Source organism: Octopus bimaculoides, chromosome 27, assembly GCF_046866305.1.
Source record: "Octopus bimaculoides isolate indiv1 chromosome 27, ASM4686630v1, whole genome shotgun sequence".
NCBI lineage: Eukaryota > Metazoa > Mollusca > Cephalopoda > Octopoda > Octopodidae > Octopus > Octopus bimaculoides.
In genome coordinates, this window is record NC_142954.1 from 22,136,946 (window position 1) to 22,163,494 (window position 26,549).

Below are 26,549 nucleotides of genomic sequence, written 5' to 3' on the forward strand. Positions count from 1 at the left end.
ATAAATGTGAAGCTATTCTGTTGGTAGCAGACCTGTATGATCTACCACATAGCATCATCAAACCTCCCGATGTACTAATGTGATGTTGCTACTCTTAACTAGTTTTCCTCTTTTCAAGGTTGCTTTGGCACATTTTTCTAAGCCAAATTTCATGTTTATTTCTTTGGTAAATCCGCGTAATGTCTGTAGTAGTCTTTCCAGCTGTTTATCATTTGTAGCGTACAGTTTTAGATCATCCATATACAACAGATGGTTGATTGTTTTGCCGTAACAGTTGTATCCACATTCAGTTGTGTTTAGCATGTCAGATAGAGGTGTCAGTGCTATGCAGAAAACAAGTGGGGAGAGCGTGTCTCCCAGGAATATTCCATCTTCTAATGGGAATGGCTTTGGTTTTTATGAATCCTTCTTTTGTCTGAAGCAGTAGCACTGTTTGCCATTTACTCATGGAATGCTATGTATATTTTGATTATTGGTGCTACCTTGTTCATGGCTGATGAATACATGTGTGGGGAATACTATCAAAAGCCTTTCAATAATCAATCCAAGCTTTCCTTCGGCTGTTCTTTTGGGATTCCAAAAGAGAGAAAAAGCCTTAAAACTACAATGCTACTTTTGCTCATGTGAGATGCAGAGACTATTCGAAGAGTGGGAAAAACATCGTTTATCCAAATCTCTCATCTTCAAATCTCTCATCTCCACGTGTTCCTCAATAAACCTTAATGACATACACTTAAGTTCTCAGTCAGAAGCCGAAATAGCTATGACGATGAAGTTTTCAATAACAGTGAAGATGAAGAACATCAACTATTCAACCGGCATGAATCAAATGTTCTGGTGGAGGTCTTAGGGTTCGCAAAGGAAGAAGCAGAGCTTCTAGATTCCAAACTTAAATCCAGAAATCTTTTAGCTCCCCGCGTATCTAACCGTGAAAAAGAAATTGTTCATAATTTTGCTCAGGGAAATTGGGTTTATTGTATAGATCCATCAGGACTAATAGGAAAGTTTGGCATAAGTAACAACTCTGATGAATGGAAACTCTTTATTGACTCTTCAAAGAATAATCTTAAAGTTGTTCTTCTGCATAATGGTAATAAATATTCTTCCATCCCTGTTGGACAAAGTAGGAAATATATTTGGAAAAGTCCGAGGCCTTAGAGTGTAAAATGAGCATCAAAATTATTTTATATATGACCATTTGGATTTCTTACCGGAAAATCTGGAGGATGCGAGTAAGAAGCAGGCGGGGGAGGGTTCATCAAGACAAAGGAAATAGAAAGAAGATATCAGAGAAGATGGAATGTCAATATGATGGCCGACTATTGCAGGATGTTGCACCATAAATGTCCATCAAATGCTCTCAAAGGAAAAGAGGTCCAGGCGAAGAGATTTCGACATTCACATTCATGAGTTGAATTCTAAGTACACTTTCTTTTAAGCATTCTTGAGAATTTTGTATTCAGTTATTTTACGATTAAATGTAAAATTGACATTGCCATGGTAGTCTGCTAGAAATAGCAGCTGAATGACAAGATTTGTTACACAAACAAGATATATGTTCGTTATGATAAATTGATTTAGTTTAATTCACTCTCTACATGATATTAAATTCTGACAAGACAGCAATACAGACGTTTATGAAGTATTGGTGAATACATTGGATTGTTAGTTGGTGAATGATATCAAGCTGTGATTCAGTTGAAAATGGGAACTGTTGGCCTTGAAGCTAACCATGCAAAGTTCAAATGCTGACCAACTACACGCATCATAAAACTAGGATCAAGTGAATATTCACAAAATAAATGAACTGTAGGTTTGTACATTAACACAAACCAAATACAAAAGTTTTAAATCAAAGATGTGCGCTTTCGTATTTAAAAAACAAATTTTAATAAGACAAAAACGAATGTGGGAAATATTTTTTAAAAATGCATAGTTTTGAAATTATCGCCGTCCCAAAGTCCTCTTACGAAATACCATAACTATTGTTTAAAAGCAGAGGCAAATTCGAGAAAAGCAGGAAGAAAACTGTCTGGACATCCTACTATATTTTCTGAAATATGTAGTCGTTTGCCTACATTAATAATTATTATCATAACGTTATCAAATTAATCAAAATTGTCGTAAGCGACGGACGGAGTGTCCGTCGCTTACGACGTCGAGGGTTCCAGTTGATCCGATCAACGGAATAGCCTGCTCGTGAAATTAACGTGCAAGTGGCTGAGCACTCCACAGACACGTGTACCCTTAACGTAGTTCTCGGGGATATTCAGCGTGACACAGTGTGACAAGGCTGACCCTTTGAATTACAGGTACAACAGAAACAGGAAGTAAGAGTGAGAGAAAGTTGTGGTGGAAGAGTACAGCAGGGTTCGCCACCATCCCCTGCCGGAGCCTTGTGGAGCTTTAGGTGTTTTCGCTCAATAAACACTCACAACGCCCGGTCTGGGAATCGAAGCCACGATCCTATGACCGCGAGTCCGCTGCCCTAACCACTGGGCCATTGCGCCTCCTTAATCAGAATAAACAACAAGTAACTAAGTTCGCACACGTTTTATTTATCATAAAAGCAGAAGATATGGTTTACAAATATACTTGTGACCTGTTGCCTTCTCCAAGAAATATTACTTTTTGTTAACCAGGCCGCATTCATTCCATTACGACAGTATCCTGGTCGTCTCAATATTGGGCATATACTCTTCGTAATCAGGACGTGAAAATACAAGAAAAGAAAATCAAAATCAACGTAGAAAATGCAAAACAGAAGTCTAAGGTCGTAACACTATTCTTTTATTCTTTTACTTGTCTCAGTCATTTGACTGCGGCCATGCTGGAGCACCGCCTTCAGTCGAACAAATCGACACAAGGACTTATCGGTCTCTATGTCGAACAGCTAAGTTACGGGGATGTAAACACACTATCATCGGTTGTCAAGCGATGATGGAGGAGGGACAAACAGACATGCACACACACATATACGACGAGCTTCTTTCAGTTTCCGCCTGCCAAATCCATTCACAGGGCTTTGGTCAGGTCGTGGCTATAGTTGAAGACATTTGCTTGAAGTGCCATGCAGTGGGACTGAATCCGGAACCATGTGTTTGGGAAGCAAGCTTCTTACCACACAACCACGAGTGCTACATTTCTTTGTAAATTCAAAGGAAGTCTTCTCCCAGGAAATCAAATGTTATGGGATCGGCTCAGGAATGGGTCTGTGATCTTTTTCTTATTAAGATATGTTGTGGGTGAGGTCCATCTCATACTAATGTCATTACATACAAGAATCCAGAGTGGAGGCGCAATGGCCCAGTGGTTAGGGCAGCGGACTCGCGGTCATAGGATCGCGGTTTCGATTCCAAGACCGGGTGTTGTGAGTGTTTATTGAGCGAAAACACCTAAAGCTCCACGAGGCTCCGGCAGGGGATGGTGGCGAACCCTGCTGTACTCTTTCACCTCAACTTTCTCTCACACTACTTCCTGTTTCTGTTGTGCCTGTAATTCAAAAGGGCCAGCCTTGTCACACTGTGTCACGCTGAATCTCCCCGAGAATTGCGTTAAGGATACACGCGTCTGTGGAGTGCTCAGCCACTTGCACGTTAATTTCACGAGCGGGCTGTTCCGTTGATCGGATCAACTGGAACCCTCGACGTCGTAAGCGACGGAGTGCCAACAACAACAGGAATCCAGAAAAATGGACGGTTTTTAGGAAATTAACAATAAATGGACATGGAATAAGTGAGAACTGATTTATAAATAAATCTCCATCAGTGGCGCTGAGCAGAATATTTGCTGTAGCCCATCTTTTTATACGAAGACAAAACAATGTACATGATAACACTTCCAATCAGTTAAGAACAGAAGCCATAAGAGCCACTGCCGAGGACGTATGGTCTAGTGTTTAGTGTGTTGCGCTCACAATCGGGACATCGTGGTTTCAATCTCTCGAATATACAGTGAATATTTCCAAGCAGAGTCATTGCATACGCACACACACACACACACCACACATACACACACATGTGTATAAGCGATCAGCGTATATTGACTAAAGAAAATAGTCTAATATATTTTTTTCTGTCAAGGGTTTATATACCCCAATATTAGCCTATTTTCTTTAGATTGTACACGGTGATCTCTTATAAGCTTTAAGCTTATAATAATAGTAATAATAATAATAATTATTATTATTATTATTATTATTAAATTCAAATTACGATAAACATAAAACAAACAAACAAACGAAGTTTGGTTTTAGAAGCGTTGAGATGTCTTAGAAAGTTAAAGAAGTGATATTTAAATTCTCAATCGCAGGATAATGCTAATAATATAGCCTGAACAGGATAAACTACCCCTATTTTGCAGAAAAAAGTGTAGGTGGTTAGCTGTGGGACTCGAACTCACATCTCCGTGATTACGCGTCACGATGCTTTGACCGATTAAGCTAAAGTTCCCCCACTCCAGATTCCTCTGCAAATTTAAGATGTATAGAAATCTGGCTTTATGAGATGCTATCATATGTTAAATTCAAATTACGATAAGCGTAAACAAACAAACGAACGAAGTTTTCTTTTAGAAGCGTTGAGATTATTATTATTATGATTATTATTATTATTATTATTATTATTATTATTATTATTATTATTATTATTATCATTATTATTATTATTATTATTCAGTAGTTTTATTTTTATAACGTGCTTTCACTTCACTACCGAGCGCAGCTCTGTGCGCCTTGGGTATGTGCTGTGGTTTGCTGTGGTGCTCTTATGTTTACTGTATTGAAAGTGTTTTGCGTAGAATGTGTGCAGTACCCAGTAGTGCAATTTTCTGTATGTTATATATATTTGTAAATCCTGCTATTTTTGTTATGTATTTGTCTGAATATTTTTTTATTATACCTAAGGCACCTACTATGATAGGAATTGTTTCTGTTTTTAGATTCCACATTCGAGTTATCTCTATTTCCAGGTCTTTGTATTTTGAAAGTTTTTTTTATTTCTTTTAGAGAAACGTTGTCATCTGCTGGTATTGATACATCAATTAGAAAGCATTTTTTTTCTTCATGATCTTTGACAACTATATCTGGTCTATTTGCCTTAATTTCTCTATCTGTGTGTATTGGCATATCCCAGAGTATGGTTGCTTTCTCGTTTTCTGTGACCTTTTCTGGCGTGTGTTTATACCATCTTTTTTCTGTTGTTATTCCATAATGTTGGCATAGCTTCCAGTGTATATAGGTCCCAGCTCTGTCGTGTCTGTGAATATATTCCTTCTTAGCCAGGACTGGGCAGCCAGAGATAATATGATTTATTGTTTCTTGTCGATCTCCACATATTCTACAGTTACTTGTTATATTTCTTTTCATTATGTGTTTTTGATAATTTCTGGTGGGGAGGCTTTGGTCTTGTGCAGCAATTAAAAATCCTTCAGTCTCTGCTTTGAGTCCTGAGCTTCTCAGCCATTGCTGGGATTTTTCTCTGTCTATTTCTTTCGCATTTAGTTTAGCCCAGTATTTACCATGTAGGGGCTTTTCTTGCCATCGTTTTATCATGGTCCGTTGCTGTTCTAGTTTTAGTTTGGATTTCATTTGTTTTATAGCTTTTGTTGTTTCTTCTTCTTCTTCTTCGTATTTGTTAGGTAGATTGATTTCTTGTTTGTATTTGTCAGCTTCCTTAAATACTGAAAACAGTTTTTTGTTTTGCTCGTGTTTTGTGGCTATTTGTATTAGTTTCCCTTGCTTCTGGAGTAGGTATTTTTGCAGTCCTATGGTGGTTATTTTATAATAGTTTTCTAGCTGTATAAGACCCCTGCCACCTTCTGTGCGTTGTATATATAGCCTTTCTATGTCAGATTTTGGGTGGTGCATCCTATATCCTGTCATTATTTTTCTTGTTTTCCTGTCTATTTTACATAGTTCGTTTAGTGTCCAGTTAAGGATGTTGTAGCTGTAGCTTATAACTGGGACAGCTAAAGTGTTGATACCCATTATCTTGTTTTTAGCATTGAGCTCTGTTTTTAGTATTGATCTAACTCGTCTATAGTACTCTTTCTTTATTTTTTCTTTCATTTGTGTATGTTGTATCCTATCTAGTTCATTGACTCCTAAATACTTATATGGTTGGCTTTCGTCTAGTTCTCTTATTTCATTGGCTCTATCTAGTGTTATATTGCTACTTTTAACTAATTTTCCTCTTTTCAGGGTTGCTTTGGCACATTTTTCTAATCCGAATTTCATTTCTATTTCCTTGGTAAAGCCGTGTACTGTCTGTAGTAGTGTTTCTAGCTCTTTGTCGTTTTTTGCATATAATTTTAGGTCATCCATATATAGAAGGTGGCTGACTGTTTTTCCATAGCATTTGTAACTGCATCCAGTTCTATTTAGCAATTCTGTTAAAGGTGTGAGTGCCAGGCAGAACAGGAGTGGAGAGAGCGTGTCTCCCTGGAATATTCCTCTTCTAATGGGGATGGCTTTCGTTTTCACAAGTCCCTCTTTTGTTTGGAGCTGTAGCACTGTCTGCCATTTGTTCATTGAGTGCTCTATGTATTTTATGATAATTGGTGCTTATTATTATTATTATTATTATTATTATTATTATTATTATTATCATTATCATCATCATCAAGGTGGCGAGCGGGAAGAATCGTTAGCACGTCGGACGAAATGCTACTAAGCATTTCGCCTGTTGCTACGTTCTGAGTTCAAATTCTGCCGAGGCCGACTTTGCCTTTCATCCTTTCGGAGTCGATAAAAAAGTACCAGTTGAACACTGGGGTCGATGTAATCGACTCATCGCCACCTGCCCCCCAAAGCTGCCCTTGTGACAAAAATTTGAAATACATATATATACATATATATATGTTGACACCAGAAAGGAACAATTATGAACTTTTCTTTTAATTACATTTTTTAAAATATGTATTTTTGATAAGGTTCGTTTTTTCAAGAACCGAAACATGTTAAATATCTCTGAGAAAATTATAAATTAAAATTCATTTTTTATATATTGGCGTTTTCAAACTTCTTTTTTATAAACATATATATATATAGGGAGAGAATTCACGAACAAAAAAAAATAGGGAGCGATCCTCTCAATTGATTCCTCTGAAATTCAGATTACCATTGTCTGCTCCAAAAACTTAGTACTTAATCTATCGTTTCTTTTGCAGAGAAGCTAAGTTGCGGCTACGTAAAAAAAGACCAGCACCGTTTTACGAGCGGTGGGGCTGGAACAACACACAAACACGCACGCGCACACACAAACACGCACGCGCACACACAAACACGCGCGCGCACACAAACACGCACGCGCACACACAAACACATAGCGGGTTTCTTTCAGTTTCCACCTACCTCACTCGCAAGGCATCAGTCGATCCATTGCTATTGTAGAAGACGCTTTCCTAAGATGCCGCGCAGTGGGACTGAACCGGAAAACGCGCGGTTGCAAAGCGAGTTTCTTAACCATGCTGCCATTCCTGTGCCTGATATGATGCAAAATGCATATTACACTGAACGCATAATGAGTGAATACGTACACGTCGTCGTGGCCACTGAACCTGCCAGAAATAGCAAGTAATTATCCACAAACTGCTCAATATTGTCTTTAAAACGTGGTCCATTTTATATTGGAGAACCTTCTGTCCAATCACCCTGCTGTTGATCGAACTCAAACAGGTATGGTTGCCTATTTGATGAAAGGCAAGGACCTCACTTTGTACCACGAGGTTTTATGTTCAACCATTTTGTACAACAACTTAGACAAGTATATCCTCCGTTTGGCTCAAATGACCGAACATTTTCCTTGATTTTGGTATTTTGAGAGATAGAGAATAAGTAAAAACCCATATAAAAGTGGTACGTGATAAAACTGAGTCACAATAATAACGAATCTAAAATATCTCACAGAAAAGGATAACTAGAGCTTCTTTGCTATAAGAAATATAGATTTACAAAATACAAAGCTAAAAAGAACTTACTTCTAGGAGTGCACACAAGTCCATATTCCTGACAGAGGCAAGTCATATGAGGCTTCTCAATTGTGATTCCGACACCGTATTGTATTCCGTCCATGATACATTCTATAACCGAAGCAAAGTGACACATTTAGATTTGATAGATTAGAAAATACCAGTTGATGCACAATGTTATATTTAGAAGCAGTAAAGCGTCTAATTGCTGCAGTGACATGGGAATTCTAAATCACAACTGTGTAAGGGATCACCCAAATAGTTTACCAAGGTTGAGACATAAATAGAGAGTAGTGGCTATAGACATAAATTAGCAAATTATAGTCACAGGAAGAAGTGTAACCAATCAGTTAAAATATATATGAAACAAAAATGATATACACGACAAGCAACATTACAGTCTCCAAGCCATTAATTGCGATTGAACACAAATGGACATAGTTGCGAACCGAAATCTTTATCCATCCCTCTCTCCATCCATCCAGCCAGCCAGCCAGCCAGCCAGCCAGCCAGCCAGCCAACCAGCCATCCATCCATCCATACATACATACATACATGCATGCATACATACATCTTGGCCGTCCACTCGTGACCAAGGAAAACCATTGCTGACCTTCAGGAACATTGTGCGCTCTAGGACTAACTTATATTTTGCATTTGCGGCTCCGTTGGTGGCTAATGAGCCCAGCTCTTGACAATCATACACGACTGCGAACATTGCAGACCAAGCTTTCCCCATTCATGCTGAATACGTGCTCTCTCAAAAGTGTCGATCCCCTCCTTAACCTGCTTCCTCCATCTTTGGCGATGACAGACATTGTTCTCCCAGTCAGTGTCCTGCATATCACAGGCCTTTACTGAGGACTTGACACAGTCCTTAAATCGCAGCCTTGGTTTCTGCTAGGGTCTCGTTCCATTCACAAGTTCCCCATATATCATCTGCTTAGGAATCCTGCTATCCTTCATTCTAATAAGGTGTCCAGTCCAACGTAACCGGTGCTTGTGCACCATTGCCTCAATACTCAACATATCAGCTGTCCTCAGATAGCCACTCTTGCTAGCAGCACAGATGATACAAAAGTCTCTCAGAGGATACAGAACCTTGGAGACGTTGTGCATCTGAAACGGAAGTTGAACGCAATATACAAGTGTGCTAAGGAAAATAAAATGCAGTTTAAGGTTGGAAAATTCCAAGCCCTGCGCTATCAATTCGTGAAGCCCAATGAAAAGCAGACAGGATACACTGGACCAAGAGAGACTGCAATCTCTGAATCAAAAGGCGTGCACAACCTGGCCAATGACTCGAGTAATAAAGCATCTTTCTATAAGCATTTTTCTATGTTGGCAATTAAACGCAGACAATCGATTTTCCAGAAAGAGAGAACAATTAACTGTGATAGACATCAGGAGGACATTGATCCTCAGTCGATTGGATTACTGCTTCCAACTGTGGTCGCCACACAGTTTAAAAATAACGACGGAACTCGATGCATACCAGCGAAGCTACACAAAAAAAATCATCTCAAGGTGACATGTCAGCCACTGGGAGAGATTGAAAAAGTTAAGGCTCTACTCCTTAGAACGAACGAAGGAAAGATATGCAGTGATATACAACTGGAAAATCCTAGAACTTGCACCAGAATTTAGCACTGTCAGTTGCATTAACAGTCAAACGGGTCGCCACTGCTTAGTACTAAAAACCCTATTGCCATCAGGATACAGGACCAGATACTGCAACAGAAGTTTCTGGGAACCCACAGCAGTATCAAGGGTTCACGGCTCTTCAATATCCTCCCAGAAAGCCTGAGAGACCTACATGGGGAGGAGGTAGGCGTCTTCAAAACTAGACTGTATCTCCTCCAGTCAAGAGTTCCGGGTGAACCTACCTCGAGGCAAGAAACGCAGATGAAGGTAACAACGTCAAACTCCCTCATTCACCAAATGCCACACATCAGAGGAGGTTTAGTGAAAGTGTATCAAAGCAAACGGCAGTGCTAAAGCATGGCTTCAGCTCCCGAGCTGAAACTAGAAAAGGAAAAAGTAAAGTGTGTGTGCGTGTGTGTGTGTGTGTGTGTGTGTGTGTGTGTGTGTGTGTGTGTGTGTGTGTGTGTGTGTGTGTGTGTGTGTGTGTGTGTGTGTGTGTGTCTGTGTGTGTGTGTGTGTGTGTGTGTAGACATGGACATTTGGGTAAGAATTTCACTTTCCACCACATGATTCTGTTCGATGGTCTTGCTCGCTAGCTTCAACAAATATATTCTTCAAGTGACTCCAGTTGACCAAAGTTATATTTGTTGATTTTCATAGACGGAGAATGTGCAGAAGTCCATATATAAATAGCAGTTAATAAAGTTGTATAACAACGATGATGAATCCGTTATGTCACATGGAAAAGAATAATCATAGCTTCGTTTATATAAGAAATACAGATTTAATAAACAAACTTACTATATTTCGCGCAGCATGATATAACTCCGTTTGGAAAGCATCGGCATTCCGAAAACGAATCTTTACTCACTAATGCTCCGACCGTGTACAAAGCATTTTTATGCACACATACTTCAGCTGAATAATATCAAAATAATATATAGATTAGATAGATCAGAAATTAGTAGCTGATACCAATGTATTGTTAAGGTTAATCAAAGATGTTAGTGAACGTGGAGATATTTAAGGATTATTATATTTAAGGATCTTTCAACCTATTATAACAAATCATTGGCTCATACAGGTTTGAAGGAGGAATTGTGGTATATTAAAATTATTTTGTATACATGTCTACGTTTAGAAATGTGTTTGCAGACTGTAAATTTGTGTGTATGTTTCTGTGTGTGTGTATGTATATATATATATATATATATATATATATATTATAAGGTTTTTAAACTTTTAAATTTTCATATTCAAAATGTAAGTTCTTATGCTATATTGGTAACGGTTGCTACATCCTCTGGAAAAATTATTATATATATATATATATATATATATATATATATATATATATATATATATATATATATATATATATATATATTATGTATGTATGTATGAATGTATGTATGTATATATGTATGTATGCATGCATGTATATATATGTCTGTATGTATGTATGTATGTATGTATGTATGTATGTATGTATGCATGTATGTATGTATGTATGTATGACTGTATGTATATTTATGTTCTTCCGCCCTTTGACCGGTCTTATTTTTCATCCTGCAGGGTGTCCAACAATCAGCCCCCACCCCCACCCCGGCCTCATCAAGCCAGCTTGATGGGGTTGCCAGTTTAGTCGCCGATGCAGCTTGTACTGGGTTACATGTTATCCAATGACGTAGACTAGATCTTTTCCACTTTATGTTGCCCGTGTTCAGAGAATGGGATTGGATTTGTGTAAATCGTTTTCCGACTATAAACAAAAAAAGCCAGGTATCGCACAGGTATCGCTCGAAAAAGAAAAACTCAGACCTAGCACAAAAATGGTTGGTTGCAACCTTCGCATTTGTGGGAATTTCGAGTAGAAGATGGCAATACTCAAACACGGGTTTGTAGTCATAATGTATGTTTGTATGTATATCCATACACATACATGTGTGTACATGTATGCATATAGTTATAAATATGTGCACGCATGCGTGTTTGTGTATGCATGCGTGCATATATCGTTATGTATGTATGCAATCATGTGTATATTTATGTTTAGCATAAGCGAGGTGTTTCAAAATAATTTATTACTTTCTTCAAACCTATTAAAAGGCTTCGATTTCGCTCAGATCAATTATGTAGGATAAAACACTGACACAAGAAATGAAAATATATGCAGTCATTGTTGCCATGTGCGTAGAACACTGCGGTTTATAAGTAACCACCTTCATAATTTTGCAAGACTATTTTTTTGCTCAGTTCGGATGGAATTGCAAGTCTCTGATGAGAATGTTTTGCTTATATGAAGAGAAACAACATTCTAACTGTTCAAACACTATAATTACACCAGAAATCACGAATTGTGTCCCTTGATCACAGGAAATCAATGAAGGCCATTACGAAAGATCGTCAGGTATCAGAGTGTAGACTATCAGAATTGAGGTGCAGGACATTCAATAATTTTGCAAGACTATTTTTTTGCTCAGTTCGGATGGAATTGCAAGTCTCTGATGAGAATGTTTTGCTTATATGAAGAGAAACAACATTCTAACTGTTCAAACACTATAATTACACCAGAAATCACGAATTGTGTCCATTGATCACAGGAAATCAATGAAGGCCATTACGAAAGATCGTCAGGTATCAGAGTGTAGACTATCAGAATTGAGGTGCAGGACATTCAATACACGTCGAATGCACAGAAGAGAGACCAATTCATGTTTGCAATGAGGAAGGAAAAACTTTCGATCTCTGTGAAGCAACTGCATAAAAAGTTTAAAACACGCTCACAAACATTCTTCCCTGAAGATTAAAACTTCAACCAAGACAAAGGTGTAACAGGTGAAATGCCAGACGGTTAATTACAGGTCCTTCTGATGTGCACAGAGTAATGTACACTGTGTTTCCAGGAATTGCAACGGCTTTATGTGTGGTGAATAAGAAAGGTCATATATGCTGCCTCACGCCTTACTGCAGTATCATAGAATCAATGCTGATGAATACGTGGAGATGTTGAAGACAATTATTAAGCCCTGGCTGGATGAAGCATGCACGGAAAGGACAAAATTTGAGATAACTAAAGTTTTGAGTGTCGATTTTGACAGATGGGGGAATGGGTTGACACTCGTATATAAATGGGAATTGATAAAGTTCTGTATTAGTGACAACGAATCTGTTATACTACACAGAATAGGATAATCACAACTTCGTTTACAAGGTGTAGTCAAGAAGTATCCAACCTTGATTTTTTTTTTTGCATAAAATAATAATGCGTGAGCAAAATCCACATGGGTATTAGGTGGCCACGTCCTTCCTGAGCATGCGCAAAAAGTCTCGTATGTGTAGGTTGTGCTATTCGCCCATAGTGACGAGTTGAGTACAGACGTGAAGAATATGCTATGCGATTTTACTTTTTGAGTCAAGATAACCGAGCACATTGAGCAAAGATGCTGTATCAAATTCTGGCAAAAACTTGGTGATACGCAAAACCAGACTCTCGAGAAGATTCAGAAGGCCTTTGGATATGATACTAGGGGGAAAACACAAATAAAGGAGTGGTACAACCGGTTCAAAAATGGCCACACCTCAGTGGACAGTGAGCCTCGTTGTGGTAGAACATCGACGAGAAGAAACGACGAAATGATTGCAAAGTTTCTTCATCACCTTCGTGAAACTATGCGGAGAAAATGACCCGACCTGTCGGCAGCAAAGAACTGGCAAATCCACTATGACAACGCACCCGCCCATTCCGCCCACGTCGTCCAAGCATTCCTAGTGAAGCAAAACACACCACTTGTTCGTCAGGCGTCCTGCTCCCCAGACTTAGCTCCGTGAGACTTTTGGCTATTCCCAAAGCTCAAAAAAAAAATACACTCAAAGGGAGAAGATTTGAGACAACAGAGGACACGAAGCAAAATTCTAAGGCACAGCTCTACAGAATCCCAAAAAGTGATTCCCAGAAATGTTTCCAGCAGTGGCAGGAACGCTGGCAGAAGTGTGAAGACTCTCAAGGCGAATACTTTGAAAGAGAGACTAAATCAAAATGGTGAGTTTTTAAATATTACTTGTTTTTTGGCCAAAGGTCGCATACGTTTTGACTACACTTCGTATATAAGAAAAACAGGTTTAATAAACAAACTTACGTCGAAGATGGCAAGTAAAAGCTCCTGAATCAGTGCACTCGCAAATATAACCTCTGTCTTCAATAACTGTTCCGACCGCGAACTTACCGTTAAAGTATTGACACGTCTTAGCTGAAAAATATTAATTTCAAATTCTGATGTAAGTCCAGTAAGTTCGGGATGGGGTCTAGTCGATTACATCGACCCAAGTGCTCAACTGGTTAAAATTTTAGTCACTCCGATAGGATGGAAGACTAAGTCGACCTTGGCGGAAAATTTAACTCAAAATGCAAAGACGATTCTACCAGCTAACGATTCTATCAGCTCGCCGCTTTCTCTGCTGAATAATTTATTTAGTTTAGTGAAATCAGAAATTGTAATGGCTTTATGTGTGATGAATAACCAAGGTTATATATGCTGCCTCACATCTTTCTGTAGCATCATAGAATTAACGCTGCTGGATACGCTGAGGTGCTGGAGACAGTTGTTAAGCCCTGAATAGATGGGGCACGCACGGAAAGGTTAAAATTCGAGTCGACCAAAGTTCTGAGTGTCGATTTTGGCAGACGAAGAACGTGTAGACGCCCATATATAAATAGCAATTAATAAAACTCCGTAGCAGTGATAAAGAATCTATTATGTCACACAGAACAGAATAATCATAACTTCGTTTATATACGAAATACAGATTTAATAAACAAACTTACGCGGTACACGGCATATAATATTTCCTGTGCTTACGCACTTACATAGGAGACCGTCGTTTTCAATCACTTTTCCAGCCTCGAAGACAGTTCTGTCAAGAACACATTTCCCAGCTGAAAAATATTGATTTGAAATTTTGGTGTAAGTCCAGTAAGTTCGGAGGACAGGGTATAGTTGATTCCATCAACCCCAGTACTCAACTGGTTCTTATTTTAGCGACCCCGAAAGGATGAAAGGCCAAGTCGAACTTGGCGGAATTTGAACTTAGAACGTAAAGACGGATGAAATGCCGATAAGCATTTTGCCCAGTGTGCTCACAATTCTGCCAGCTCACCGCTTTCTCAGTTGAATAATATTGAAATTAATATAATTTAGAGAAATCAGACATTTGTAGGTAATGCAAATAGCTTGTTGATATTATTCTAAGATGTTAGTGAACATGCAGATAGCTCAGGATCATTCAACTTAATATAACAAAGCATTAGCTCATAGTAGTTTGAAGGAGGAATTGTGATATATATTATCAACAAGCGTCGGGTTAAGAGGAATAGACCCACCTATATTACCATGCAATACAGGTGTCTTAACGGTTATAGCCAAAAACATTTTTCGTTACTCAAGAAACATATAATTCGTATGAAATTGGAACACTTCTGGCAAGAATGTTTTAATTCTATCAAGAGAAAAAAAGCATTCTAAATGTTGGAACTCAAAAAGGACACCACAATTCATCATACGTGTTCAAATTATTATCTATGATGATCCTAGGAAATTAATGAGGGTCATCGAGAAAGATCATCAGGTGACGGAGTGGACTATCAAAAATATGGTGCACAACAACAGTAAGAAGATCAAAATCTGAGTCGTCCAAAGTTTGTAGAGTCGACTTTGGTAGATGGAAAATGTGCAGAAGCCCATATATAAATAGCAATTGATAAAACTGGGTAGCAGTGATTATAAATCAGTTATGCCACACAGAACAAAATAATCATGGCTTCGTTTATATAAGAAATACAGATTTAATAAATAAACTTACGTGGAGGAGAAATGCAGTTATAAGTTAGGTTCGAGTAGCAGTCGCAATGCCAAAGTGGATTACTGAGATCATGGATCTTTCCCAACTTTTCTTCCAAAACTTCACAGCTCATCTCTGAATAATGTGAAAATAATTTATAAATTAGACAGATCAGAAATAAGTAGCTGATACAAATGTATTGTTAAGATTAATCTAAGGCGTAATTGAACGTGCAGATATTTAAGGATCATTCAATTTATTATAACAAAGCTTTAGCCCATAGTTGCATGAAAGAGGAACTGTGATATATAATCTACAGGGTCGAGTAAAGACGAATAGATCTATGTATATTACTTGGTATAATCCACCATATAACACGGCAGTGACAACAGTCATAGTCTAAAACATCACAGGTAATATAATGTCATTCTTCCACAACTTCTAATATTGCCCAAAGTATTGAGTCTTTAGACGTAGCTAAATTAACAACTAATAATAATAATATTAATAATAATAATAATAATAATAATAATAATAATAATAATAATAATAATAATAGGAGGAGGAAAAGTAACTTAACCATGTCATGGATCGACTATCGTAAGGCGCACGATATGATCCCACATTCTTGGATTATGAAATGTGTGAATCTATTTGGTATTGCATCGAATGTTGAGCGATTGCGTGGAAAAAGTATGGCGAATTAAAGGACGGACCTGACAGCATACGGAAGAAGTTTAAGGACAGTAGAAATTAGGAGGGGCATCTTCCAAATGGACTACCTGTCCCCACTGATCTTTGTACTGTGCTTGATACCACTGACACTTATTCTGAGGAAAGCAAAAGCTGGGTATGTATTCAAAAGCCGCCATCAAAAAGTCAACCATTTATGGTAAAGATGAAGCCCAACTCAGTTCTCTCAATTAAGACTATGTCTGGCTTCCTATTCTCAATCTCATGGTCGCACTGTATCATAAAATCCCATAGGATCTTTGCATTTCTATTTTCGACAATGCCCTCAGGTTTTTGGTTGTACCAATTTTTTTCTCTGTCAAGTCCATACTTGTTGCAAAGTGTCCAGTGGACAAGCCTGGCTATATTGTCGTGGCGTCTCTTATATTCCTTCTGAGTTAGTGGCGTACATTGTCTGGTAACATGCCATACGGTTTCACCGTTTTGTTCACAGATTCTACACTTATCACTTTCTGATGTGTTGTCTTTTCTGTATTTTACGTAGTTTGTTCTTAGCGCTTGCTCTTGGGCAGCACAGATTAGAGTCTCCGTTAACGGTTTTAGATACTTTTAGTCATCCACAGCGATCTTTTTTCTCTGTGTCTTGTCTTCAACATCCCTATGAAATTGTCCATGCATTCTTTTCTTTACCCACCTATTTTCAGTTTCATTCGTTTTCAATTTCTTGTATAGTGCTTTATCTTTGCAATCTTTCATCCTCTCGTTTTCAGCTGACAAGGTATGCGATAATGAAGAAAGAAAAGTCGATAGATATGACAGGTTATCTTGGGAAGTTAAGCAGTTGTGGTCGATGAAAAAGGTAGCAGTTGTACCAATAATTGTCGGAGCCCTGGGAACAGTGAACAAAAATTTCGAGAATTACGTAGAAGAAATAGGGGCTGCAATAAGGGTGGAGCACTTGCAGAAAACAGCACTGCTTGGAACTGCTCGAATACTCCGGAAGGTGCTCGAAAAATAAGGGGTGTTACCTTAGTTCACTGGTAGGGAACATCTGACACTGTAGTACAGCTCCAGCGTGCAAAGGCAATAATAATAATATGAAGAAGAAGAAGAAGAAGAAGAAGAAGAAGAAGAAGAAGAAGAAGAAGAAGAAGAAGAAGAAGAAGAAGAAGAAGGAGGAGGAGGAGGAGGAGGAGGAGGAGGAGGAGGAGGAGGAGGAGGAGGAGGAGGAGGAGGAGGAGAATCGATGAACTAGATAGGATACAACACACACAAATGAAAGAAAAAATAAAGAAAGAGTACTATAGACGAGTTAGATCAATACTAAAAACAGAGCTCAATGCTAAAAACAAGATAATAGGCATTAACAATTTAGCTGTCCCAGTTATAAGTTACAGCTACAATATCCTTAACTGGACACTAAACGAACTATCTAAAATAGACAGGAAAACAAGAAAAATAATGACAGGATCTAGGAATCACCACCCAAAATCTGACATAGAAAGGCTATATATACAACGTACAGAAGGTGGTAGGGGTCTTATACAGCTGGAAAACTATTATAAAATAACCACCATAGGACTGCAAAAATACCTACTCCAGAAGCAAGGAAAACTAATACAAATGGCCCCGAAACACGAGCAAAACAAAAAACTGTTTTCAGTATTTAAGGAAGCTGACAAATACAAACAAGAAAACATACTACCTAACAAAGAAGAAGAAGAAGAAGAAGAAGAAGAAGAAGAAGAAGAAGAAGAAGAAGAAGAAGAAGAAGAAGAAGAAGAAGAAGAAGAAGAAGAAGAAGAAGAAGAAGAAGAAGAGGAAGAAGAAGAAGAAGAAGAAGAAGAAGAAAAGCTATAAAACAAATGAAATCCAAACTAAAACTAGAACAGCAACGGACCATGATAAAACCATGGCAAGAAAAGCCCCTACATGGTAAATATTGGGCTAAACTAAATGCAAAAGAAATAGACAGAGAAAAATCCCAGCAATGGTTGAGAAGCTCAGGACTCAAAGCAGAGACTGAAGGATTTTTAATTGCTGAACAAGACCAAAGCCTCCCCACCAGAAATTATCAAAAACATATAATGAAAAGAAACATAACAAGTAACTGCAGAATATGTGGCGATGGACAAGAAACAATAAATTCTATTATCTCTGGCTGCCCAGTCCTGGCTAAGAAGGAATATATTCACAGACACGACAGAGCTGGGACCTATATACACTGGAAGCTATGCCAACACTATGGAATAACAACAGAAAAAATGGTATAAAACACACACCAGAAAAGGTCACAGAGGGGAGAAAGCAACCATACTCTGGGATATGCCAATACACACAGATAGAGAAATTAAGGCCAATAGACCAGATATAGTTGACAAACATCATGAAGGAAAAAAAAAATGCTTTCTAATTGATGTATCAATACCAGCAGATGACAACGTTTCCCTAAAAGAAATGGAGAAACTTTCAAAATACAAAGACCTGGAAATAGAGGTAACTCGAATGTGGAATCTAAAAACAGAAACAATTCCTATCATAGTAGGTGCCTTAGGTATAATAAAAAAAATATTCAGACAAATACATAACAAAAACACCAGGACTTACAAATATATATAACATACAGAAAATTGCACTACTGGGGACTGCACACATCCTACGGAAAACACTTTCAATACAGTAACCATAACAGCATCGCAGCAAACCATAGCTCATACCCAAGGCACACAGAGCTGCGCTCGGTAGTGAAGTGAAAGCACGTTATAAAAATAAAACTACTGAATAATAATAATAATAATAATGATGATGATGATGATGATGATGATGATGATGATGATGATGAGGATAATGCCTTCTAATTTTAGATCAAATCCAGCAGTTTTGAATGAAAGGGTTTTCACTCAAAACCATGGTTTACCATCCCTAGAGTGGTACTCTATTTTATCCACTACAAAAAATGAAATCAAAGTTAACGTTGGGAAAATAAGAACTCTGACTACATAACCACAACTCCTCTATTGAGATTCCAGTGAAGTGAAGCGTTGTCTTTGGCCAACTATATATGGCGTTTAGAGGAAGAGTAAATGCAATACAGAATTAAATGGCAGAGCATTAGGAACAGCTTGGAGCATACCTCAATGAAAGTGGACAATGCAAAGGCCACTTGGCCGAGAAAGCAAAGATCCTACAGATTTAATAAAAAAGAAAACATACCCGAATTCAAAAAGCATTGAACAAGGTCTCCCCTTTTGCATTCACAATTCCAAGAATTGTCGTCTATAAACTTGTCTCCAACTTTGTACAAAACACCGTTATAGGTACAATTTCCAGCTGAATAATATGAAAGTAACATATAGATTAGATAGATCAAGAATTAATAGTTGGTACAACTGTATCGTTGAGATTAATAAAAGACGTTAGTGAACGTGAAGATATTCAAGGATCAATAGTTATAGTAAGACAAAACATCACAGGTAATATAATATCATTCATTTATAATTCTTAAATCGCCCAAAATATGCCTTCCTAAAGAAAAGACGTGTTTTTTCTGTCTCTTCTCTCAAGGCACGTATACCTAGCGTTCATCATAATTTTTCTATCGTCTTCGCTCAACAGCCCTCACCGTTTGTTTTTACTGTCTTGTTCTCACTGTCCTGTTCTTGTTAAAACTTTCACCCTTCGCAAAAAATTCCAAATTTTATTTAATTTGCTTTGCGGGAAGGACTGTTCCAACAAAGTCGCGTATTGACCTTGCCTTCGAAACGCGGAGTAGATGGAACAGGAACAACTGACGAGGGGGTATACTCCTTATGTTGCATGTCTCGTTTCTCTGTTTGTTTGTTCTTTCGTTGTTTGAAAAAAGTTCGTTTTCTGTTTTCGTTTCTCATTGTGTTTAACGTTTTTTTTTTATGTCCTGTAACCATATATGCATGTATGTATACATATAGATGTAAGTATGTACATGTATGTATGGATATATGCATATATTTATATTATATATATATATATATATATATATATATATATATATATATATATATATATATATATATATAAATGGAGTTAAATATTTCACATCAACCCGGAGTTTCTACCTTTACAAATAGGGTGTTATGTCCTTATTACTTGTGTGATTTTTTGCTGCCCTGGTAATTGTTTATTTATTTTTTCCCGTGTTAATTGTAAACAAGGGAAAAATACATACATCCATTTATATATATATATACATATATATATATATATATATATATATATATATATATATATATATATATATATATATATGATATATATGTGTGTGTGTGTGTGTGTGTGTGTGTCTGTGTGTGTCTCTGTGTGTGTGTGTATGTGTATATATATATATATGTATATATATATATATATATATATATATATATATATATATATATATATATACATATACACATATATATACATATATACACACACACACACATACACACACACACACACACACACACACACACACATATATATATATATATATATATATATATATATATATATATATATATATATATATATATTGGGAACAACAAGAATGTTGGATAATTATATATATGTTTATTTACATGTTTAGCGCTTTCTTCCATTATCGGATTTATCAAATAAAGTTGTTTATAGTAAGTGTGCTTCACTTTTTATATAAAATTGAAACTGGTGATATTTTAGAGAGAGAGGAGGGAGGGAGAGGGAAAAAGAAAGAGAGGAACAAGTGTGAGAGAGGAGGAAAGAGTAAGAGATAGTGAAGAGATAGGGGCTTGTGGAGGAAGGGAAAAGTTGAGAGGGAAGGGGGGTAAAGAAGGCGTGGCTTTTGTATCAGTGTGGTCAAACCTGTTTAATTTGGATTCAACATGTTGTTTTTACCTTTTTTGTGACCTTTTGGGTGGGGAAGGAAAGGAATTTTTTTGTATTCATGTGGTCAAGGTTTTAGGTTTTTAACTGGAAAACCAGATGTTGTTTTTGATTTTTTCCAGTAAAAATTATAATTACATTTCAAGGTCTTGCTTTTTAAAATTCTTTTGTATTCATTCACAACATCCGGAATTTTAATCAAAAAAAAACTGACCACATCCATACAACCATTCTCTCCTCCTTACATTAATGGGTGTAACTAATAATATCTTTCTGAAAATAATATGTGAGTTTAAATACCTTCATTTTCAGAGTTACATGTGTATTCACATGATGTTCCATTCAACGTACATTCACATCTGTAACAGGGAAGTTGAAGGGTGTCTCTCATTTTGAATATCAGCCCTCTGAACTCGCAGGTTGTATTGGAATAGTTATCTGAAAATATATATTTTTTAAATGTCAAACACTGGAATAGTTATTACATTTGATTGAAGAATCTGTAGCATATCTATATCTGGCGGCGTATTCTTGTGTGTGTGTGTGTGTGTGTGTGTGTGTGTGTGTGTGTGTGTGTGTGTGTGTGTGTGTGTGTGTGTGTGTGTGTGTGTGTGTGTGTGTCTGTGTGTGTGTGTGTACTTGTGTTTGAGATTATGTCTACATCGGAAAGAAAGTTCAAGGAAGTTATGAAAAAAATGTATGAGTGAGAAAGGAAGAGAATAATGTTTAGGGTATTGTACTAAGAAGCTTGCTTCCCAACCATGTGGTCTTGTGTTGTGCCCCAATGCCTAGCTCCTGAGCAAATGTCTTTTGCTATAGCCCCAACCGACCACAGGCTTGTGAATAGATTTTGTAGGCAGGGCCGGCTCATGGTACCGGCAACTTGGGCAGTCGCCCGGGGCGCCATGTGCTAGGGGGCGCCAAGGAGAGTGTGACAAAGACAGGGAAATTTCCATGACCATCAGCTCGTATATACCAACGTTTAGCTTGTCCGGGGCCCCACGAACCCTAGGGCTAGCCCTGATGGTAGGCGGAAACTGAAAGAAGCCAGTAGCGTACTTATATATGCGTGAGTGAGTGAGTGAGTGAGGGAGCGAGTTTATGATTGTCCCACACAACTGCTGGACGACTGGTTTGCTTACATTACCGTAAATTAACGGTTTGACAAACAAAGATTCGATACAATAAGTAGCAGGCTTAAAGAAAACTAGATGCTGGAATCAATTTGTTTGACTAAACGTTCAAAGCGAAGAAATAGGGGCTGCAATAAGGGTAGAGCACTTGCAGAAAACAGCACTGCTTGGAACCGCTCGAATACTCCGGAAGGTGCTCGAAAAATGAGAGGTGTTACCTTAGTTCACTGGTAGTGAACATCTGACACTGTAGTACATCTCCAGCGTGCAAAGGCAATAATAATGATGATGATGATGATGATGAAGAAGATGGTGGTGGTGGTGGTGGTGGTGGTGGTGATGATGTTAATAATGCCTTCTAATTTTAGATCAAATCCAGCAGTTTTGAATGAAAGGGTTTTCACTCAAAACCATGGTTTACCATCCCTAGAGTGGTACTCTATTTTATCCACTACAAAGAATGAAATCAAAGTTAACGTTGGGAAAATAAGAACTCTTACTACATAACCACAACTCCTCTATTGAGATTCCAGTGAAGTGAAGCGTTGTCTTTGGCCAACTACATATGGCGTTTAGAGGAAGAGTAAATGCAATACAGAATTAAATGGCAGAGCATTAGGAACAGCTTGGAGCATACCTCAATGAAAGTGAACAATGCAAAGGCCACTTGGCCGAGAAAGCAAAGATTTTAGAGAGAGAGGAGGGAGGGAGAAGGGGAAAGAAAGAGAGGAACAAGTGTGAGAGAGGAGGAAAGAGTAAGAGATAGTGAAGAGATAGGGGCTTGTGGAGGAAGGGAAAAATTTGAGAGGGAGGGGGAGGTAAAGAAGGCGAGGTTTTTGTATCAGTGTGGTCAAACCTGTTTAATTTGGATTCAACATGTTGTTTTTACCTTTTTTGTGACCTTTTGGGTGGGGAAGGAAAGGAATTTTTTTGTATTCATGTGGTCAAGGTTTTAGGTTTTTAATTGGAAAACCAGATGTTGTTTTTGATTTTTTTCCAGTAAAAATTATAATTACATTTCAAGGTCTTGCTTTTTAAAATTCTTTTGTATTCATTCACAACATCCGGAATTTTAATCAAAAAAAAAACTGACCACATCCATACAACCATTCTCTCCTCCTTACATTAATGGGTGTAACTAATAATATCTTTCTGAAAATAATATGTGAGTTTAAATACCTTCATTTTCAGAGTTACATGTGTTTTTACATGATGTTCCATTCAACGTACATTCACATCTGTAACAGGGAATTTGAAATACCTCTCCGATTTCGTGTGGCATCCCGTTGAACTCACAGGTTACATTGAAACAATCACCTGAAAATATATTTTTAAAAATGTCAAACACTGGAATAGTTATTACATTTGATTGAAGAATCTGTAGCATATCTATATCTGGCGGCGTATTCTTGTGTGTGTGTGTGTGTGTGTGTGTCTGTGTGTCTGTGTGTGTGTGTGTGTGTACTTGTGTTTGAGATTATGTCTACATCGGAAAGAAAGTTCAAGGAAGTTATGAAAAAAATGTATGAGTGAGAAAGGAAGAGAATAATGTTTAGGGTATTGTACTAAGAAGCTTGCTTCCCAACCATATTGTCAACAAATCGAGATCTTTTATCACTCAACTTTCTCCACCCGGTTCCTACCCTACCAATTATAATTTCTGAATATTCTTCTCTACTGCTAATTAGGTTACCTAAGTAAGAGAAACTACTACTAACTTTTTGGAATCCTTTTGAACATTCCAGAAAATCTATTTTCTGTGTGTTCTTAGTGTTTATTGTTCCTGTACATCTGCTACCAGTCCATTTTAAGTCACTTGGGGGTGGTCAGAATCCTTCCATAACAATATATTAAAAATGTTTCGTGTTTTAAACAAACATTGTTGAGCTTAATGCTTTCTCTTATGAATATTTCAACATAATTAAGGCAGCATTCTGGCAGAATTGTTAGTATGCCAGGCAAAATGCTGTCTTAATGTTCTGAGTTCAAATGCCACTGAGGTCGACTGTGCTTTCCATTCTTTTGGGGTTGGTAAAATAAGTACCAGTTGAGCCATGGTAGTTATTGACTAGCCCCCTATCCTCAATATCCAGGAATATTTCAACATGTTAACATCCCACAACCTACATAATAAATGTTATTTCTTTTGACTATGAATAAAAAGAGATTTTAGGGTGATTGACATTACAGACCCAAGCCAAGGTTTTGCTGCTGTTTGTCTTGGTAAAAACCAAAGAGAATAAATGGTAAGGTTGGATCTGGCATGAAGAGAACACAGAACAGTGAAGTTCAGTCACTCATCTAAGCCATTTTCTTTCTAAAAACACAAAGACAATCATTCATGAGTATTTGTGTGTTTTACTGAATTATGCGTTATTCATTTACTCCAAGCTCTTGCATCGGTTACCATATCACAGAGCGATGAATCCTCTCAAAGTTTTTGCCCCAGATCGTCGAATGCCGAAGACATGCTTTATTTTTGGCTAAATAGTTAGTTCTCCTGCATTTACGTTACTCGGGTCAAAGTTGAGGAAAATTTTATTGAAGAAAAAGTACCTATCACCTGGCTATATTCCAAACTCTATCGACTTCAACAACAATGCTGACCAATTTTAACTCCTAAATATAATGGAACAATATAAAATGATGAGGCAATAATAATGATTTCAAACAGGCGGGGAGAAAATATTTGTTTTAAATTTTGGCACCAAGGCCAGCAAATTTGGGGGAAGGGGCTAAGTCGACATCGGTGGTTGACTAATACTTATTTTATCGACCCCGAAAAGACGAAAGGCAACGACAATTTCGGCAGCATTTGAACTCAGTACGGAGAGATAGATGAAATGCCGCTAAGCATCTTGCCCAGTAGGCTAAGAATTTTGCCATTTGATCGTTTTGCTTTACGTATGGATATTAACAGATAAATATCCCTCATTCTGAAAACATTTATTTTTTTCTCTTGTTCTTTTCTTTATTTCAGTCATTTGACTGCAGTCACGCTGGAGCAACTACTTGAAGGATTTCAGACGAACAAAACAACCCCACGACTTATTTTTTAAAGCCTAATATTTATTCTATCGCTCTCTTTTTCCGAACCGCTAGTTTATGGAGAGGTAAACACACCAACACCGGTTGTCAAGTGGTTATAGAAGGATAAATACAGACATGCACACATAGATATATACATATATATATATATTATATATATATATAAATATATATATATATATATATATATATATATATATATATATATATATATATATATATATATATATATATATACGACGGGTTTCCTTCAGTTTCCGTCTATCAAATCCACTTACAAGGCTTTGGTTGGCCTGAGGCTATAGCAGCCATTTTGGGCCGCTGAACTCTACAAGTTTTTTTTTTTTTTAATTCTCTCTCTGTTTATTCCCCTCATTCCTTTCTGTTGAAGAACGAAGGCTTGAAGCATAAAAGACTTTTTCATTTTTCCTGAGCGTCAAACTAATACACTTGCTTGTTCATACACCTGTCTTCGTCTTTTGTTTTTCTGCAAATTTCAACTATAGTACATGATACATGCCCAAGGTGTCACTAAGTGGGATGCTATTAATTCAGAGGCCTCAGTGCGATTACTATGTATAAACCTTTAAAGAATAATTACGCTCAATTAGTTTTCTTTTTACGTCAGATGACCTACAAGAGAACATGATATCAATTTTGCAACAATGTCAAACACACTCGTCAACTATATCATTTACCTATTTACCTATTTAGAATTCACAGAATTCATCGACTGAGAGATAAATCTGAAATGCTAATGTTTCAGTTATTAAAATGAAACTCCTGTGGATGATAAAATTGAATGCAGGAAAAAGAAATAGAGAAATAACCTGTCAAGATGGCTGCAGTAAAGAAGCAGACGATAGAGAGATACTTCAGCATGTTCTCGTAGTTTTCTTGTGGCTGACAACACAGGAAAGAGACTCCCTTTTATAGTGAGATTCATTTAACTTTTATAAAGCCAGGATTAAGGTTATAGATAGGTTTAACATCTTTCAAACAATACATTGTTGTTGCTGTTGTTGTTACAATTACTATTATTGTTAATAGTTTTTATTGTATTTGTTTTTGTGCTTGTTCTCTTTCACATCGTCCTTGAAATTCCAGTCTCTTTGACCACTGTAGCCTTGTCCTATTACTACCAGTACCTCTACCTTTATTATTAACTGTTTGACCGATCTCTGGCTTTCCGTACATTCTTTCATCTGTCTATGCAAGTTGACGACCAAAGCTATTTTCAACAATACGAGAAAATATCTTATCATATTTTCTTTGTTGTTGAGGATCATTGTTACATTTGTTATTTTATGATTACCCTAGCAATAAAAAATTCTTATGAAAAAATAAACC

The 26,549-nt window shown here is 37.3% G+C and overlaps 1 protein-coding gene across 1 annotated transcript; it reads right to left on the reverse strand.

Annotated features, from left to right (window-relative positions):
- Positions 1 to 2,538: 2,538 nt before the first annotated feature.
- LOC106883955 (uncharacterized) lies at positions 2,539 to 26,106 on the reverse strand. Its single transcript, XM_089343403.1, has 10 exons — positions 26,030 to 26,106; positions 23,331 to 23,468; positions 21,319 to 21,456; positions 19,357 to 19,473; positions 15,472 to 15,585; positions 14,438 to 14,548; positions 13,752 to 13,862; positions 10,414 to 10,530; positions 7,978 to 8,079; positions 2,539 to 2,698 (listed from the first exon to the last, which is right to left on the reverse strand). Exons 1-10 carry the CDS (start codon positions 26,079 to 26,081, stop codon positions 2,658 to 2,660), a joined length of 1,041 nt encoding a protein of 346 aa, XP_089199529.1. The 5' UTR covers positions 26,082 to 26,106; the 3' UTR covers positions 2,539 to 2,657.
- Positions 26,107 to 26,549: the final 443 nt, after the last annotated feature.